Source organism: Nomascus leucogenys, chromosome 8 (genome assembly GCF_006542625.1).
Source record: "Nomascus leucogenys isolate Asia chromosome 8, Asia_NLE_v1, whole genome shotgun sequence".
NCBI classification, from domain to species: Eukaryota; Metazoa; Chordata; class Mammalia; order Primates; family Hylobatidae; genus Nomascus; species Nomascus leucogenys.
Window position 1 is genome coordinate 21,072,826 of NC_044388.1, and position 19,245 is coordinate 21,092,070.

General features: G+C 37.3%; 1 protein-coding gene across 9 annotated transcripts in view; it reads right to left on the bottom strand.

Annotated features, from left to right (window-relative positions):
* ANKRD28 (ankyrin repeat domain 28) overlaps positions 1-19,245 on the bottom strand; it is a 194,319-nt gene that overhangs the window by 80,567 nt on the left and 94,507 nt on the right. For all 9 annotated transcript variants that reach the window (XR_004031290.1, XM_030816861.1, XM_012508548.2 and 6 more), the window contains one exon: positions 11,936-12,014. Coding sequence is in view for 5 of the 9 variants with exons in the window: in XM_012508548.2 (XP_012364002.1) it covers positions 11,936-12,014 (79 nt within the window). In the remaining 4 variants the exon portion in view is untranslated. The remainder of the gene's footprint in view (positions 1-11,935; positions 12,015-19,245) is intronic.

Genomic DNA, 19,245 nt, shown 5'->3' on the forward strand with positions numbered 1-19,245 from the left:
GTACTCTGTTACAAAGATTAACATATAATAAATGTGCCTAGTACATAATAGCAAATATGTTAGAGGTAGACTTTAAAGCCTTGAAAAATGAGAGAAAATAAAATGAAATGGAGGTGTAAGAAACATCCACAAATGTAGTAGTTGAGATGCTGAGAGTCGCTGAGTTCTCTGTGGGCAGTGACAGTGAGGACACAAAGAATCAATAGCTAATTAGAGAGCTTTGAACAATGCTCAGAGTTAGGCTATGGAAGAAGGAAAGGAAGACAGCAAATAAAGAACCAGCCAGAGAGCATGACATACCCATGTAATAAACATTTGGGCAACTATCTGTCAGGCACTGTGGAACCCTAGATGGTTAAAACACAAACTGCCTAATCACAGTAATGCCAATGTTTGTTTTGGGTAGAAGATGGAATGTAGAAAGTACACATTTGAAATGTTTGCCAGCTGGAAGCTGGAACCCTAGAGATAGTGAAGGAGTGACACAGAAGCTAGCGTCTTTCGTTTTCCCACTTATCTGCTTAGGACTTCAACAGTTCTCTTTAAGCCCTGTGCCTCTTTCTACAGGTTTATATTTATGTGCACATGCGTATCTATACACAGTAGAATGGAAAGCTCTGGCAGTAAGGCCCAAAGGGTATCAACACAGACACCTAGTACAGACAGTATCCTGAATCAACAAAGGCAAAGAAGAAATGAGGTCTCATGAGGGATGCTGAGAAGTCTGATTCAAAGTATTAATTAGCAGGAGAATAGAAGGGCACGGGGGCTCATGACTGTATCCTCCTAGCACTTTTGGGAGGCTGAAGTGGGCAGATGGCTTGAAGACAGGAGTTCAAGACCAGCCTGGCCAACATGGTGAAACCCTGTCTCTATTAAAAATACAAAAATTAGCCAGATGTGGTGGCCCACGTGCACCTGTAAGCCTAATTACTTGGGAAGCTGAGGCAGGAATCGCTTGAACCTGGGAGGAAGAGGTTGCAGTGAGCCGAGATTGCACCACACACTCCAGCCTGGGCAAGATAGTGAGACTCCATCTCAAAAAACAGAAGGTGGCTGGCACAAAAAACTGAGGAGACTCTGTGCTAATAAAGATCTGAAAACAGAAAGTAAAAAAGCAGTAATTGTATGACTAATATGCTTTACTTTTATGTAGAAAAAGGAAGAGATAATTATTTTTATCTTATCACACAATGGTCCCCCCTTGTTTCACTTTTAACAGCTTGTTACCCAGTCAACCATGGTCTGAAAATATTAAACGGAAAATTCCAGAAATAAATAATTCATAAATTTTAAATTGCTCACTGTTCTGAGTAACATGATGAAATATGGCACCATCCTGCTCCATCCACCCAGGATGTGAATCATCCCTTTGTCCATCGTATCTTGCATATGCCATTCACCCTTTCCTTATGGGACCCTCTTGATTATCAGATTGACTATCATGGTATCACAGTGCTTGTGTTCAAGTAGCCCTTACATTACTTAATAATGGCCCCAAGGTGCAAGAGTAGTGATGCTGGAAATTTGAGTATGCCAAAAGAAGCAGTAAAATGCTTCCTTTAAGTGAAAAGGTGTAAGTTCTCAATAAAAAAGAAATCATGCTGAGGTTGCTAAGATCTACAGTAAGAACAAATCTTCTACCTGAAATTCTGAAGAGGGAAAAAGAAACTTGTGCATAGTATACAGGGTTCAGTACTATCTGAGGTTTCAGGCATCTATGTGGGGGTCTTGGAACATACCTCTTCAAAAGGGGGAACTACTGTATTTGCTTAATATGCATAAAGAAACCCTAGAGGAATGCTAAGATATTAATAAGAGGGGGTGCTTATACGTTTGTGTTGGTGGTGGGAGGCACATTGAAAACTGGGCATATGGCAGGTACTAGGGTAGTAACGCAACTTTATATTGTACCTTTAAATATGTATATATTGGCCGGGTGTGGTGGCTCACGCCTGTAATCCCAGTACTTTGGGAGGCTGAGGCGGGCAAAACACCTGAGGTCAGGAGTTCAAGACCAGTCTGGCCAACATGGTGAAACCCCGTCTCTACTAAAATTACAAAAAAAAATTAGCTAGGCATGGTGGTGGGTGCCTGTAACCCAAGCTTCCAAGCTACTCGGGAGGCTGAGGCAGGAGAATCACTTGAACCTGGGAGGTGGAGGTTGCAGTGAGCCTAGACCGTGGCATTGCACTCCAGCCTGGGCAACAAGAGCGAAACTCCGTCTCAAAAAGAAAAATAATAATAATAAATTTTAAAAAAATCATGCATTTCTTCTAAGAGCCTAATCAAATGTTTTTAATTCCTTGGAAAATAAAGGTCAACTGTATGAGAAATCAGGGCTTATATCTGAGGGCACCAATGAAACAATAGTCCCCCACCCACATTAGTTAACTAACATGTGATTTACAATATAAACAGATAAATATGACACAGTAATGTACACTACAAGAGCAGCAGTTGGCTGTGTCCCTGTAAACTGAAAAATAGCGTAAAAGCAATAAACATAGCAGCACACTTCAGATGGTTCAGATTCCCAGAGCTCATGTCAGTGGGCTGTCTAAAGGTAAACAGAGTTCTGTTCTACACAGAACACTCCAAAGTTATCTATATATTCATATACACTTTAAACGACAAATTCATTCTAGAAATGGAAAAGACATTTCCAGAATATAGTTAACTAGTTCAATAGCTAGTTGGAGTATTAAACACCGGCCACAACAGCTAATAATGAGGATGGAGATGCAGGGGAGGCAGGGAGAAATCATACCCACTTAAAACAAAAAACAGTCTTTGTAGAGAGAAATAAAACCAAATGTCGTTAACTGCCTCTGGTGGCATAATCACATGCCCTCTACATGGTAGAAGATAGTATTTGTGGTTTATAAGGATGACCTTAAGTAACCAAGAGAAGATTAATTTCTTTACTATTTCCTACTCATTAAGACAGAAAAGAATATAAAATAGCAGTCCCATGTCATTTGTTGAAGTTAGGTTACTGGCATAGCCTGTGGTGTGAAAAAGCACTGCTAAGGAACAAAAGACAATATACATAGCAATTTAAGAAAGATACCATCAGTGAGTACTATAAACCAATATTTACAGAAAACTTACATGCCAGAAGCACCTCATTAAATTCAAAATGGTTATGTCCAACTGTATAATCAATATTTTCTTTAACAAGTCTTACCTTGTCCCACACAAATCCACATATACCAACTGAACTTTCCCTTAAGATAAACGGCCAGAGCCTGTACTCACACATATATCTGAATTTAGATTCATCTTTCTAGAGTAGAGATGTGACTGAGTTTCTGATATTACATGCAATAAATAACACGACTAAAAATCAACTGCAGGATCACCTAAACAGGTTGTATCCATTTCATACCACAGTTGTAGATTATATAGAAAAACCCAGCTAATCAGTTTCCTCTCACCCAATCTTTTCACGTAATATTTCACCCATATAAAAGTGCACTCCGAAACAATAGTTTTGTAAAAGAAAAGGTTACCTGAATCTAGAATTAAATGTCTAGCTATTCGGAGATAAAACATAAATTCAAAAACAAAAACCTGATTTACTTACTTACATTAGTCTAGGGCTCTAGACAGCAATGCAGTTGAAGAGAGGTCTAACCTTGTGAAGACACAGTCATGGGTTAGTGGAAGGAACACTGGAGCAGGAGAGATACATGATCTCATAATGGCTGTATAACTAGTTGGCTATGTGACCTGGAACTGTTTCCTGGGGCCTGGGTCTTCATTTTGCAAATCACAATCCCTGACTCCTAGGCTGTGTGTGTGGTGAGGTGAGGGGGAGGTGGATATGAATATGTATGGCTGGGAGGGGGTGAGGATGGGCCCCAGATTTAAACAACAAAGGGCACTCTTTCTGCGAAGTTCTACAGTCAGCAATTCCATTAGGAGTATTCCATTTGACTCCAGATTTCACTCTGCAAGACAACTGATTGACTTATTTTCTCCTAATCTAATTGGTCACTAACTTCTTCCAATTCTTTGATTTTTGAACCTCAATTACAGCTGACCCTTAAACAACACTGGTTCAAACTGCATGAGTCCACTTATATGTAGATTTTCTTCCATCTCTGCAACCCAAGACAGCAAGCCCTCCACTTCCTCCTCACCTTATTCAATGTGAAGATGACAAGGATGAAGATGTTTATGATGATCTGCTTCCATTCAATACACAGTATGTTTTCTTTTTATGATTTTCTTAGTATTTTCATTTTATTGCTTATTTTATTGTAAGAATACAGTATATAATACATATAATACCTATTGTGTTGGGGTTGGGGGAGTCAGTGCCCCTAACCTCCACATTGTTCAAGGGGCAACTATACCTGTAAAATAAAGAACTGTGCTAAATCATCCTTATGATCCATTTCCAGTTATAACATTCTATCCTATTTTGGAATATTCAGAATAAATTATTTCATACTTACCAAACCTTGTCAAATGGTCTGAATGTTTGCATTCCCCCAAAATTTATGTTAAAATCCCAACCCCAATGTCATGGTATTAGGAGGCGAGGTCCTCTGTGAGGTAATTAGGTCATGATGGCAGTGAATGGGATTAATGCCCTTATAAAAGTGGCTCAAGAGTGCTCCCTCACCCTTTTCACCATATGAGGTTATACTAAAAAGACTGCTGGCTATAAATAAGAAGTGGGCCCTCACCAGATACCAAATCTTCTGGTATCACGATCTTCCCAGGCCCCAGAACTGAGAAAAATTTGTAGGTCACTCAGTCTGTGATATTCTGTTATGGCAGCCTGAAAAGACTAAGACACCTCACTCTAACATTAAAAAGATGAGGTAGTATCTTTATAATCTATGTTAGGGGTCTTCAAACTACCATCCACAGGCTTCAAGCCACCTAATTTGTAAAGTTTTACTGGAACAGACCCACATCTATTCAATTTAAATATTAAATATGCAGCTTTCACTACAACAACAGAGTTGAATAGTTGCCAGAGTCTGTATGGCCTGTAACTAGTATCTGGCCCTTTACAGAAAACGTTAGCCAATCTCTGATCTAGGCTAAGAACTTGATAGTAGGTACTATTAAAGTTATTGCTAACTTCATAAATGTTTGTAATAATTATAAATAGTCTCACAAATCATTTTCCAAAACTTCTATTTGCAGAGAATTGTTTTCTTCTTTGCTCCTAAATCAGAGGAGATAGTCCATAACCAGTGAGCTGGGCCAGAAGCCAAGTACTTTTATCCCTCTTCCCAAACTGGAAATAACGCTTTTCTTTGGCTACCTAACAGTGCAGTGGCAAAAGGTTCAGATTCGGTTTTCAGGCTCAGAGTAGAATGAGCAAAACCCAATGACATTTCCACTTTTCCAACTGTAATGCTGAAAAAAATAGCTGCTGCACTGTATCTTTTAAGAGTGTTGTGGATACCAGCTATTGTGGGTTTGTTCAACTCCCAACCCCTGGCAACTCAGAATATGACTTTAATTGGAGATAGAATCTTTACAGAGCTAATTAAAATGAAGTCATTAGGGTGGGTCCTAATACAGTATGACTGGTGTCCTTACAAGAAGAAATCTGCAAAAAGACATGGACAGAGGGAAAATAAAGGGAGAAGACAGCGATTTTACAAGCCAGAGAGAGATACCTTGAACAGATCCTTCCCTCACAGCCTTCCAAAGGAGTCAATCCTGACAGCACCTTGATCTCAGACTTATAGCCTCCAGAACTTTGAGTAAATAAATTTCTATTGTTTAAGCCACCCAGTTTGTAGTATTTTGTTACAGCAGCCCCAGCAAACTAATGTACCAGCACTAAAGTAAAAAGAAGAGACACATACTTTAGGTTTCATTCTTAATGCCAGAAACATCAGAATGGTGTTTTCTATTAAGGAGAGTTTTTTTTTTTTTTTTTTTTTTTAATAAAAGGCCAATCAAATGAATTTTTGACAAATGCCTTCCACAATGCAGTCATTTAAGGACTTAATACTTACTGGAGGCAGTTTAAGGTCTGAGGTACTGCTAACCATATAGTTTTGAATGCAAGCATTAAGTGAATAAGCTCCCAAACAAAATATCTATACCTCAGTGGCGAGAAAATAGTCTTTAAAAGTTCTTCAATAAAAGTGACTTCACATGCAAATTTTACTAAAAGCTAAATAGGTGGTCGGGGGAGGAGGGTGGGCATTATGGTGGGAAGAAAAGAGGAAGATTCTGATTACGGCAGGATTAAGAACACAGATTCTGTAGTCAAACTGCCTGGATCTGGATTCTGGCTTTAGCTTTTACTAGCAGTACAAAAACTTCGAAAGTTTAAAAGCTAAATGCCTTAATTTCCTTATAATAATACCTTCACAAATTTAGGATAAAATGAGATTAGTGAAATGGCTAAATTTAACAATATTTAAAATGTAATAAGCTCACTGTTTGCTATTATTTCACCCCATTCCATAATAATTATAACATTAATTCCAGTGGACTCTAGTATTACTATAGATTCTATGGATGTATTCACTTGTTTGATTACAGGTATCACGCCAAAAATTATACCTCTCATCCACAAATCTTAGAGTTGTATCACGTACAAATACTTGGTTTCCGAAGAATTTAATTCTGGACTGCAAGTTAAAGAAAGTGAGTAGTTTTACTCTAAAACAAGTCACCAAAATATAAAAGAGAATGAGAAGAGATACCATCTTCAATACAATAAGGAAACAGTTACAACCAGAAACCAAACTATGAATTATTTCTATCAGTAGCAGTGAAATGTGTACCAAACTGAAGGACACTGAGTCAAGTGAAGCTTCTTCAGATCTTGGGAAGGTTACCGAGTCCTCTAAAAAGTCATGTTTGCATGTGTGTCCCATTTGCTCCTTTCTCTCTGCTGTGTCCTAAAATCCCTAAAAATCTTTCAGACGATCTAGAGCTGTCTGGGTAATTCACAGGAAAAGCATCTACAGAACTCTTAACCTCACGCTGCATAAGAATAAAGTGGGGCAGTGCTAAAAAAAAGAGACCAAGAAGGCATCTTTATTAATTTTTTACCCAGCTGGAGATGAGGGAGAGTAACAGCCAATCACCAGCAGATTACTACCTAAGAACCCATTGATCTAAGAAGCTGCTGAGCCAGCCCAACCACCTGTGGTACATCAACAAAAAAAGGAAACTAAATGATGAGAACATATGGACACACAGAGGGACACAACACACACTGGGGCCTATCAGAGGGTGGACGATAAGAGGAGAGAGAGGTTCAGGAAAAATAACGGGAAGGAGGCTTAATATATGGATGATGAAATAATCTGTACAACAAACCCACATGACATAAGTTTACCTACATAACACACCTGCACATGTACTCTTGAACTTAAAATTTGGTTTGAGAGTTATTTGAAGAAACAAACCTAACAGATGCTCACTTTTTGCCCCTTCCTTTCTGTTCTACAAAGAGGCATATTCCTCGAAGATATGTAAGAATCTGAAAGCATCCAGCACAGGACTAGGACAAAAATATATAGGGTAGAGTAAACTAGGAGAAATACAGTTGGAAAAAACCATCCCAGAAAATAAGAGGATGAATTCATGCGCTACTCTATATACTCAACTTCACTGAATTTAAGTTCTGAAGAGGTGACCTCAAAGAAAAGTTACAAGAAAGAGAGAAGACAATGTAGAGAGACTATGAGAGCTAGCTGAGTTTGGGGGAAAAAAGGAAAACTATTAAAGATAAAAACCTAGAAATAACAAAAAGTAGGATAAACATGACTTAAAATGGTCAAGAATTTGAAGCCAAAGCCAGAGAATCAATCTTTAAAAACAGAAGTCAGAGCACGTTATTCTACTCCAAACAGAACTCTCCATTGGTTTTCCACATCACTTAAAGGGCCAAGGCAACACAAAAGAGTGAAACAAATTGGAGAAAATATAAATATCCTTATTTCCTAATTTTTAATCACAAGTCAGACATAATAAAAACCTGAACTATGAACACAGAAGGAAATGACTCTAAAATAATCTCAATCTTTGTATTTTTTTATGTTAGAGAAATATATTTAGAGAATATAGAACTCTTGCTATGGATATTGAAGTAGTTTTTAAAATACAAAATCACAGTAACTGACTCTATTTTATGTTCTTATGAAAGCATATGACTTTTATATAATGCAATCTTACACGACTTTTATACAAGTAAGCATTATTTCATATTGCTTAATTTACTTAAGATTATACCTACCTGCTATTACAATGTGGTGTTGGTAATTAACATGAAGTGTAAACACCTACACTAAATTTTCATTACTAACTATAAACAAATTAGCTTAATTTTGTTGCCTATATTTCTCTTCATGTATTTTTTCCTCATCTTTACCTAGAGAATTGATCAGATCAAATATCTAGTTTCAATTCTAATTTATAACTCAACTTACCATAATTCATTAAAAGCCTGTTTTGATGGATCCAGAATTTAAAATTAGGGTTATGGAAATCAGTCAGTTTAACTTGGGCCTCAACAACCATGGCATTCGAACCAAATTTAAGCAGAACTCCTGAAGCATCTATACAGAACCTTATAAGTCTATATACTATATATTGTCTGAAGACTATTCTTCTGATATTTATTCTGAACTAAAATTTGGATACGATTAGTCTTTTACTACCCTGCTATTCTGGAAATCTATTTCCAATATAAAACTAATAATTCATTGGTTAGCTTATACTTGACTTCTAAAATGTGCAGTATCTCTTCTGCAAAACTGTCCTAATCAACTTTTAAAGAGTTAATAGGAATTTAAAATGGATATAACATGAATGAACTGAAGAAATATCCACCAATCAAAATTCCTTCCTGATCAGGTTTCTGGTTCAGATTTCAAAATCTCTCCTGGGCCGGGCACGGTGGCTCACACCTGTAATCCCAGCACTTTGGGAGGCCGTGGTAGGTGGATCACCTGAGGTGAGTTCAAGACCAGCCAGCATGGTGAAACCCCATCTCTACTAAAAACACAAAAATTAGTTGGGCCTGGTGATGCATGCCTGTAACCCCAGCTACTCGGGAGGCTGAGGCAGGACAATCATTTGAACCTGGTAGGTGGAGGTCGCAGTGAACCAAGATGGTGCCGCTGCCCTCCAGCCTGGGTAACAGAGCAAGACTAGGTCTTTAAAAAAAAAAAAAAAAAAAAAAAAAAAAATGGCCGGGCGCAGTGGCTCACGCTTGTAATCCCAGCACTTTGGGAGGCCGAGGCAGGAGGATCACGAGGTCAAGAGATCGAGACCACGGTGAAACCCCATCTCTACTAAAAATACAAAAAATTAGCCGGGCATGGTGGTGGGTGCCTGTAGTCCCAGCTACTCGGAGAGGCTAAGGCAGGAGAATGGCGTGAACCCGGGAGGTGGAGCTTGCAGTGAGCCAAGATTGCGCCACAGCACTCCAGCCTGGGTGACAGAGCGAGACTCCGTCTCAAAAAACAAACAAACAAACAAAAAAAACCAAAACTCTCCTGGTTCCTTCCTCATTTATGTGAAAGGATATTTTTATAAAAGGCTATGGGAGTTATCCTCTATAGTGTCAACTTTTATAAGTTAAATACACAGCCTGATTACTACCTATCTTTTTTGTTAGAGCTCTGTTATCCATAAATTACAGGTGCCCTTACTATTTGCTCAGGGGAGCAAATACCTACCCTGTTCAGGAAGAAACTTATATCATATAAAGCTTTAAAGGCTGTTTCTTGATTGTAGAATTTAAAACATATAAATACACTTCTCCAGAGTATATAGTCTATTTTTTTTCAACCTTTGTCTTTCTAGATTGTGGAAATAAATTGTTTTTCATTTTCCCCCAGTAGGTAAGTCATTCCTTCCTCTTTTACATCTTTTTCCATCTTCCTTCTATTACATTTCAGAATGTAATAACTGGACTTCAAAACTGAGGAGGTGAGAATTTTTAAGAAAGCAAATCTAAAAGTCACAGAGAAGATAATTCCTGATATCAAGGAATTTATTTACTTGGCAGAACCAAAAAAGTGAAGGAAAAAAAAGAAATGCTGCTTAAAAAAAAATAGTCATAATTTTGAATACTATATACCAGGGACTTTTCTAGGTATCTTAATGACATAATCTCATTTGCTTCTTTAATCCTATAAAATTTATATTATTCCCATTTTTTTAGATGAGGAAGTTGAGGCATTTGAAAAGTTTCTCCTGGGTGTAAAAATAAAAAATGAAAAAACAAACAAACAAAAAACCCTCCACGTGGAATCATATAAAATAATCTTTATGACAAAACAAAAATAATCAGAATTCTGTGTTAAAATAAAAAATGCAGCAGTAGACTTCTTATCTAAAGTCCTAAACTGTTTCTTGGACAATGTTTGTGTAGAAAATTCCATAAACTTGTGTCCCATTAATTTATATTATTAAAAGATAATTTTTGTCAACCTCTTCAGTTCTTGAGTAAATTTTAGCTGAAAATTAATAAGGAACAGGCATCTTCAGGGAAGTACATCAGCAGTGAAATTATTCATAAAGAAACTAACAAAATATTAGCCAGGTCCATGTTTAACCATACTTAATTTTATATGATCATGCAATCTGTTATGGAAATAAGGTATTTAAAATCAAATTGATTCTTAAGTTTTTATGAATTTGTAATGGCAAAACTCTGTTTGGGCTATTATTTAACGAAATCTTCACACAAAATTTTTCCCTCTGAGCCCTCCTTTCCACAAACTATCAAAGGAATACTACTACTAATCCAATTTCATTATGCATGTATGTATGCAATTTGGCAATACAAGCTCAAATCAATAATATATATCCTTTCCCAATAAATATCATTACAATCATCTGGCTATAACAAAAGTATTTCTAAACTCTGTCTGTCTGCTTGCCTTTTTTGGGACTGCAGGTAGTCTGACCACAATAGGAGCTATTCTGTCATAGACAGTTCTAGTATTACTTCATATTATAAAGACTTAAATAGTTTAGAAAAAATAACAAAGGAGTATAATTGACTAAAAGCATTTTACAGGCCCTCAAGTAGGGTTAGATAACAGCTATTGAAACACAGAAATCTTGCTGGCATTGCCTTCAAAACATATCTACTATCAGACTATTTGTTACTGTCTCCACTGTTGTATTTGGTATAAACCACCATTACCTCCACCTAGCAGAACTGCAACCATCTCCTATAATTCTGTGCTCAATGTGGCCTACTATAACTGTTCCATATAATACCCTATATAGGCCGGGCATGGTGGCTCACTCCTGTAATCCCAGCACTTTGGGAGGCCGAGGCAGGCAGATCACAAGGTCAGGAGATCGAGACCATCCTGGCCAACACGGTGAAACCCCATTTCTACTAAAAATACAAAAATTAGCTGGGTATGGAGGCATGTGCCTGTAATCCCAGCTACTCAGGAGGATGAGGCAGGATAATCACCTGAACCAGGGAGTTGGAGGTTGCAGTGAGCTGAGATCATGCCACTACACCCTGGCAACAGAGCGAGACTCCATCTCAAAAAACAAAACCAAAAAACCAAACAAACAAACAAACAAACAAAAAAAAACCAACCAAAAAAAACCGCTATATATAATACTTATCCCACCCCAATTATCCTGACCTACCTTTTCATTTTTTCAAAGCACTCATCATCATTTAATATACTATAAAATTCACTTGTATTTACTGCTTGTTTTTCCTTATCAGAGTATAAGCTACAAGGGGGCAGCATTCTTTGTTTTGTTCTTTAATGTACTCTAAGCACCCAGAAAAAGATATGTGATCAGTATTTATAGAATGAATATAAAAATAAGTTTCAGCTGATAAAACAAATATGAACAACAGGTCATGCAGTAGTCAATTATGAATGAGAAACATTAAGAATAACAAAAATATACATAATGTGTTCTTATTACTCAGAGGTTACCATACCAGATAAAATAAGAAGTTCAATGATTTCTGCATCTCCAAGATAAGCTGCAGCGTGCAATGGGGTTCGCTTTTCATTGTCCTGTGATAATAAGGAAAGGTGGGAAATAAGTTTTAAAATAAGGTTAATTTTAATAATAGTTTAAATAACCACAACAACAACCCCCCCCACCCCCACCAAACCATTATTAACTATCAACTTATTACTTCTATAACTCTAGCCTAGTCTGCAAGTCCCAATATAAAAAAAAGGATGTGACAAGCCTGGGCAACACAGCAAGACCTTGTCTCTACAAAATTTTTTTTAACAATTAGCCAGGCATGGTAGCATGCACATATAGTTCCAGCTAGGAGAATCACTTGAGCCTGCAAGTGAATGAGGCTGCAGTGAGCCATGACCGCACCACTGCACTCCACCCTGGGTAACAGAGCAGGACCCTGTCTCTATTAAAAACAAAAAAAACAACAAAACAAAAATACAGGGTATTTCCTTAATAAGGCAAAAGCCTAAAAAAATACTTGACCTTAAAATAGTGGTATAAAGTCCAGCAGAGAATAAAAAAAAAAAACTAAAATGACAAAGAAATAGCAAGACTTTCTTTGAATAAAGATGCTTGTGCTGCTGATATATAAAGGAAAATTTTACTTCATACTAATCTTTTCGTCAGTATATTTCCGCAGTTTTACAGTTTAGAACTGTTAACCTAATTGAATAAAATAAACCTTAACAAACCAAAAGATCTGCTTATCAAAATGTTTTCACAAGAGTACCCTTAGGGGCAAAAAGGAAAAATATTTCGGGGGATTCGACATTATACTTTAAAGAATTTTAAGTTTTTTCTTAACATTCCTGCTAGTTTTACTTTTATCTCCAAAATATATTCCTGTCTGTTTCAATATAAAAAACACATACTCATCCAAATCTTCCTCCAGGAAAAGAAGCTACCACTAATGCATGTTTCATGGACCTACTACCAGAAAACAACAGTGCTCTCCAGTTCAAGATGCAAGATTTTATAGTAATGTCACATTCAGGGATTTTTAATTCACAGATACCCTATCTAAAGTTACAACAGAGTATTACTGACTTGGCTGCATTTGAAAAAAACTATTCAGTAATACTCACATTGAAACTTACATCCTTCATTTTTTATGAAGGCTTTTGTGACAGATTGTTAGTTGTTTTCCACTATGTTCTTCCTTTTGTCCACAGGAATAAAATTTTAGCTGGTCACTTAGCCACCCAGCGAGAAAATACATTCCTAGCCTCCATGGAAGTTGTTGCTTGGTGTGGACCAGTGGTATGTGAGTGGAAATTAATAATGGGCACAACTTCCAGGTCATCTTCAACTTAACAGACAACTACTCTAGGCTAGGCGCAGTGGCTCACACCTGTAACCCCAGCACTTTGGGAGGCCGAGGCGGCGGGTGGATCACGAGGTCAGGAGATCGAGACCATCCTGGCTAACACGGTGAAACCTAGTCTCTACTAAAAAAAGTAAAAAAAAAAATAGCCGGGCATGGTGGCGGGCCCCTGTAGTCCCAGCTACTTGGGAGGCTGAGGCAGGAGAATGGCATCAACCTGGGGGGCAGAGCTTGCAGTGAGCCGAGATCGCGCCACTGCACTCCGGCCTGGGCGACAGAGAGAGATTCTTTCACCAAAAAAAAAAAAAAAAAAAAAACCTACTCTAGAACAGGGCTAATTGTTTCCTGCTTCCCACAGGCTGGAAGGCACATGTGAAACTGAGCCCCTTTGACCATGGAAATGTAGGCCAATATACTAGCATGCTGTCAAGCCACAAGATCTGGAATAAATAATCCTACAGAAAAGAGCTGCCTTACCAGCTTGGACCACTGACTTTCATGCTAGTAAGATAAATAAACCTATTTAAAGTAGGTATTATATTTGGGGGGCCTCTTACCATATTAGAATACTGACACAGTTTTCAAGATTTAAACAAATGAAAATTATACTTGATTTTGTAATAATTTTCTTGTTTAGGAATCCCTTAATTACTTTAAGAAAAAATTGTTGGGCCATTGAGAATTAAAGTAAAAACCTGCTTGCTAGGCAAAAGAAGGATTCAATATCTACAGGCAATCCAAAAAAGGCTTAGCTGTAGTATGTGATGTTAATATACGGACGTATCTTAACATTTGGGAGGCTGTGGTGGGAGGATCACTTGAGGCCAGGAGTTCTACATCAGCCTGGGCAATATAGTGAGACTTCACCTCTACAAAAAAATAGTAAGTAAACAAATGAGCTGGGCTGGTGGCATGCACCTGTAGTCCTAGGTACTCAGCAGGCTGAGGTAGGAGGATGGCTTGAGTCCAGGAGCTTGAGGCTGCTGTGAGCTATGACCATGCCATTGCACTCCAGCCTGGGCAACAGAGCAAGATATTCTCTGGTGGGGGGCGGCGGTGGGGCAGGGGGGGCGAATGTGTGTAACATATAATTATCACTGGTCTCTTCAAACATTTCTTCCTATAATTTTAATACTGCTTTTGTCCTTAAAATAGTAACAGGTGTTCCAGTAAAGGGAGGTTGATATAGTGCCAATAATGTTAAATTGTTCAGTAAGCTAAGGGTTCTTTCTCTCACCACAATTAGCACAAGACATTGTTTTTTATTCCAATATATACCACCCCAGGAAACAGAATGCTCTACACAGAAATTATTCAACAAACAATTGTTGAAAGAGCTAACGCAGAACCACTAAAGTAACAGAATACATGCAAAGATATGTCCTAATTTAGTTTTTTTTTTTAAGAAAGGATACTTTGCCTAGGCTTTTCAGTGTTACTCATTAACACAGCAAACGTCCTAGAGTGTTTAAATATGATCAGATTTAGTCAAATTGAGAAACATCTATTGCACCAGATAAACCACACACATAGCACAACAACACAGAAAGTGAGTCATCTGTGTGTGAGAGACGTCTGGAATTCTATGACTCAATGCCTCTCGAATCCCATTAATGTATTTTATGATTCGTATGAACACAGTTTTTCCTCTCTACAAATCAATTTGAAGAAAAGGGAGAAATAAAACTGGCTAATTTTGAAAGAAAGAATTTATATATCATATTTTACTACAGTTAAACATTGAAAATTAGGTAATAAAATATTTAAGATTTTTTTCAGCAAAATGTATTAAAATTAAAAAGTGATGATCCCCTTAGACACAGTAATCCCATTTTAAGGCTTTTTAAAAAAAGCCTACATGTGTCCAGATAAAATGATTAAGTATATTTACTGAATCACTGTAGGAGGCAAAATGCTAGCAACAACTTAAATGCCCACTAAATGGTTACCTAAAATTATGAAACACAAAAAACTCTTAATCTTTATTTAACTGACTAACATGATTAACCAATATCCTCGGCTTCCTGAGTAAAATTAATAGATGACTTTGGCACATTAAATATTCTGACTAGTAGTTTACCACTAACGAGCCCACACAGCTTTGCTCCCATGATGGGGTATGTTTATCAAGGGTAAGCTGTGTTTGCTACAACTGAAGAATCAATAAAAGCAAACTACTGAAAAAAGGAAAGTGCTATTGAATTGGGTATGGCTGAGACAATTGGAAACACTAAGGCAAACACTGAACAGTAAAAACCTTAGGGGTTTTGCCCTAAGATTATTTCTTAAGGGTCTAATTTCTCACATCAGCTACAGAAACTCAAAATGGAAGTTATAGATAATGCACTGAGTATGGTCTGAGCAAGGAAGAGAACACTGAACACCTGTCAGTGGACTCCACATCCACTGAAAAAGCCTTGGTCTAACTTTAAAAAAATAAAGGCTGGAAAATACAGTCACACTGAAATGCTCAGAGATCACATTTTACAATTCCCTACTACCATATATCAGATGAGAAGTCTTCTAGTTGTACATCCACACAATGAAATACTATGCTTTCAATGTAAAATAAGAAGCAGACCTCAATGTTCCTTATCAATGGAACAATCTCTAAAGCACAGCATTAAATGAAAAATGCAGGCTCAGAACCACTGTAGTTAAAAGCTTCTACATATACTTAGGCTTGAATATGTATGAAATATCTCTGGAAGAATACTCAAAAAATGAATACAGTGATTACCCCTGAGGAAGTAAGTTTGTTGACTAGGGTCTGAGTGTGTAAGAGAGTTATTTTTCATTATTTATAGTCTTCCACAGGTACATGTTTTACAAAGGAAAAACAAAAAAGAAAAAATTAAAAATAACTTATTCAATCAAATGAGAAGCATCATAATAAAAATTCTAAAAATAATTTCCCATAACCAGGCATTTTATAAGTACTAGGTGCCCATTAAAATTTTTTCTTAAGTCAGTTTAGTTTAGAAGCCATTACGTCTCAATGTATTGTTCCAAAATAACCCCAAATAGAATTATTAAATACACACCAGACTGAAGTTTTCAAACTCATTCAATTATGTGTTTTATATACTTTTTAAAAAAATTTTAAGTTCTGGGATGCATGTGCAGAACGTGCAGATTTGTTACATAGCTATACATGTGCCATGGTGGTTTGCTATACCTATCAACCCATCATCTAGGTTTTAAGCCCTGCATGCACTAAGTATTTGTCCTAATGCTCTCCCTCCCCTTGCTCCCCAACCCCCTTACAGGCTCTGGTGTGTGATGTTCCCCTCCCTGTGTCCACGTGTTCTCACTGTTCAACTCCCACTTACGAGTGAGAACATGTAGTGTTTGGTTTTCTGTTCCTGTGTTAGTTCGCTGAGAATGATGGCTTCCAACTTCATCCATGTCCCTGCAAAGGACATGAACTCATTCTTTTTTATGGCTGCATAGTATTCCATGGTGTATATGTGCCACATTTTCTTTATCCAGTCTGTCATTGTTTCCAAGTCTTTGCTATTGTAAATAGTGCTGCAATAAACATACGTGTGCATGTGTCTTTATAGTAGAATGTCAATCATATACCTTTAAGAAGATACATTTTTCTTACAGTTCTTACATAAGTGCTATGAAAGATATTTTATGCATACGATTAGGACTACAAAAAGTGATTGCTTACTCTCCCTAAATAAAAACAAAAAATAGTTTTAGCTCTTATAGCAATTATCTTGAGAGATAGAAGATGAAATATATTAGAAGTTCTGGTCTAAATGAGACCAATGATTGTTAATTACTCTGGGGTTGGGTCATAGGCATGAGCTGAGCCAGTGCATTATTGAAGTGCTACACAAGTAGTCGAAACATGAGAGAATTTCTTTGTGGTGATGGAATGATTCTGTATCTTGAATGTGCTAGTGGTTACACACGTGCCAAAATGCCACAGATTCATGCACAAAGCCATCACCACAATTACCACACACCACACACAACACACAACCCCTCTCCCCCAGATGAGCACTTGCAACAACTGCTGAAATCAAATTAAGGTCTGTAGTCTAGTTAGTTGTACTGTGCCAATATCAATTTCCTGGTTTTGATGACGCACTAAAAGTTATCATCACTGAAGGAATCTCATGATGGAAACATGGGGTTGTGCTGTACCATCTGCAATTTCTGGTGTGTCTATAATTTCTTCAAAATAAGTTTTTAAAAAGTATTCGAAGCACCCTGAATTATTCTTTAGTTTACAGGTTATGTTACAATGAACCCTAGAAGCAAGCTAAAAAAAAAAAAAAAAAAAAAACACTAGGGAAGCTTAGATAACTTAGGAATAAATAAGGCTGTGAGAAATGAATCTATGGTGGGATGCCAAGCTCAGGATAGGCAAAGGGTTAGATCTATGAGGTGCCTTAAATCAAATCTGGAACTAAGACTGCATTTGCACATTTTCAGTGGAAGTTTTACCTTAATGCGGATTTCAAGATCGAGCTCTAAGAGGAAACATATAAAGTAGGATAACAGGGAAGTGAAAAGAAAGAAATGACAACTGAAAGACAAATATTTGTTCAAGGCAAAATACTTAAAAGTGACTCAGAATTCATCCACTTCGGCTGGATTCAACCGCAACCTTTATAGCAATGATATAGGTCTGTAATTCTGCCCTTGTCCAGGTCTTGAAAATGTTCATGTACACTAGCTATAACTCCTTAGGAAGACTAGTAGTAATGGCAAACAAAACACTTACCTAGTGCTTACTTTCTGCTAGGACTGCTTTAAACGCTTACCGCATAGGGTTAAGTATGCAACTGTATCTCCTTATTTTACAGATAAGGAAATCAAAACAGAAAAGTTTAAGAAACTCATTCAAAATCATAGGAAGTGGCACAATCAGACTCAAGCACAGATAGCTGGACTCCGAGGTGCATGCTGTTAATGTATTATGCTGCCTGTATTTATAATATTCCTCTATCAGCTTAATCACAGTCCACTTAAAACTAATCATTCTCCCTCAAAACATTCTGTAGTCTGACTTCACTTTTTCTTGTCAACAGTAGCACAGTTTTCTTTGTATTTTTCTTTCCTTTCTCTGTTTTTCTCATTTACACCTAATAGTCACTCTCTTTCTTGCCCCTATCATGATGCTTTTTTCTTCTACTTCTATTGCTAAATAGGAGTAGGAGACTAAGACTTCCCTGCTAAATATTTATATATCATCAATGTTCAGGTTATGGTACCCAGAACTCAGGTGGACCTGGCTAGGACTCATCAGATCCACTCTTCTCTTTCGCCTTTATAAAATAAGTTTTGATTATCCTGCTGTCCTCGAGACCTGCACTCAGGGAAGCCTCATGGTGAACCTCAGTCTTAAGGATATAGCTCTGTAAGGTATTGGTGAATATCTACAGCTGCTTCAAGCAAGATAATTCTGGCTTACTCTGTGTACAGAAGTGATGCTTAGTACTCTTACAGCTATTTGAGAGAATATTCACGTTGTGTTTTTAGTTAACTTCATTTTTAAATTTACTACCACCCTTGTAGGATCTTATCTCATTCTCAGACCACATTAGAGATCCAACTGGCTTACCTGCCAGCAGATAAGACTTGGAAGCAATTTCACTTTCATTATCTCTTTTGCAACTCTGCTCAATCACCTTTACTGGCTGTTGTCACCATCACCAATCACCTCCATTCTGCCTCCTTAACCTGATATTCAAAAACTACTAATGAATAGCTGGAACCATAACAGACACAGAATACATGGCACATTTTCATCTTTACACATATTCCCTCTGGCCAGAATGTCTTTCCACTACCCAAATTCCCTCTACTCTTCAAGGTCCAGTTCAGTTTCTATTTCCTTCACAAAGTCTTCAGGACTGTGTCAGTCCATTGAGATTTCTCTATCCTATACTCCGATTACAACATCATTATATGTACCATATGAAGTG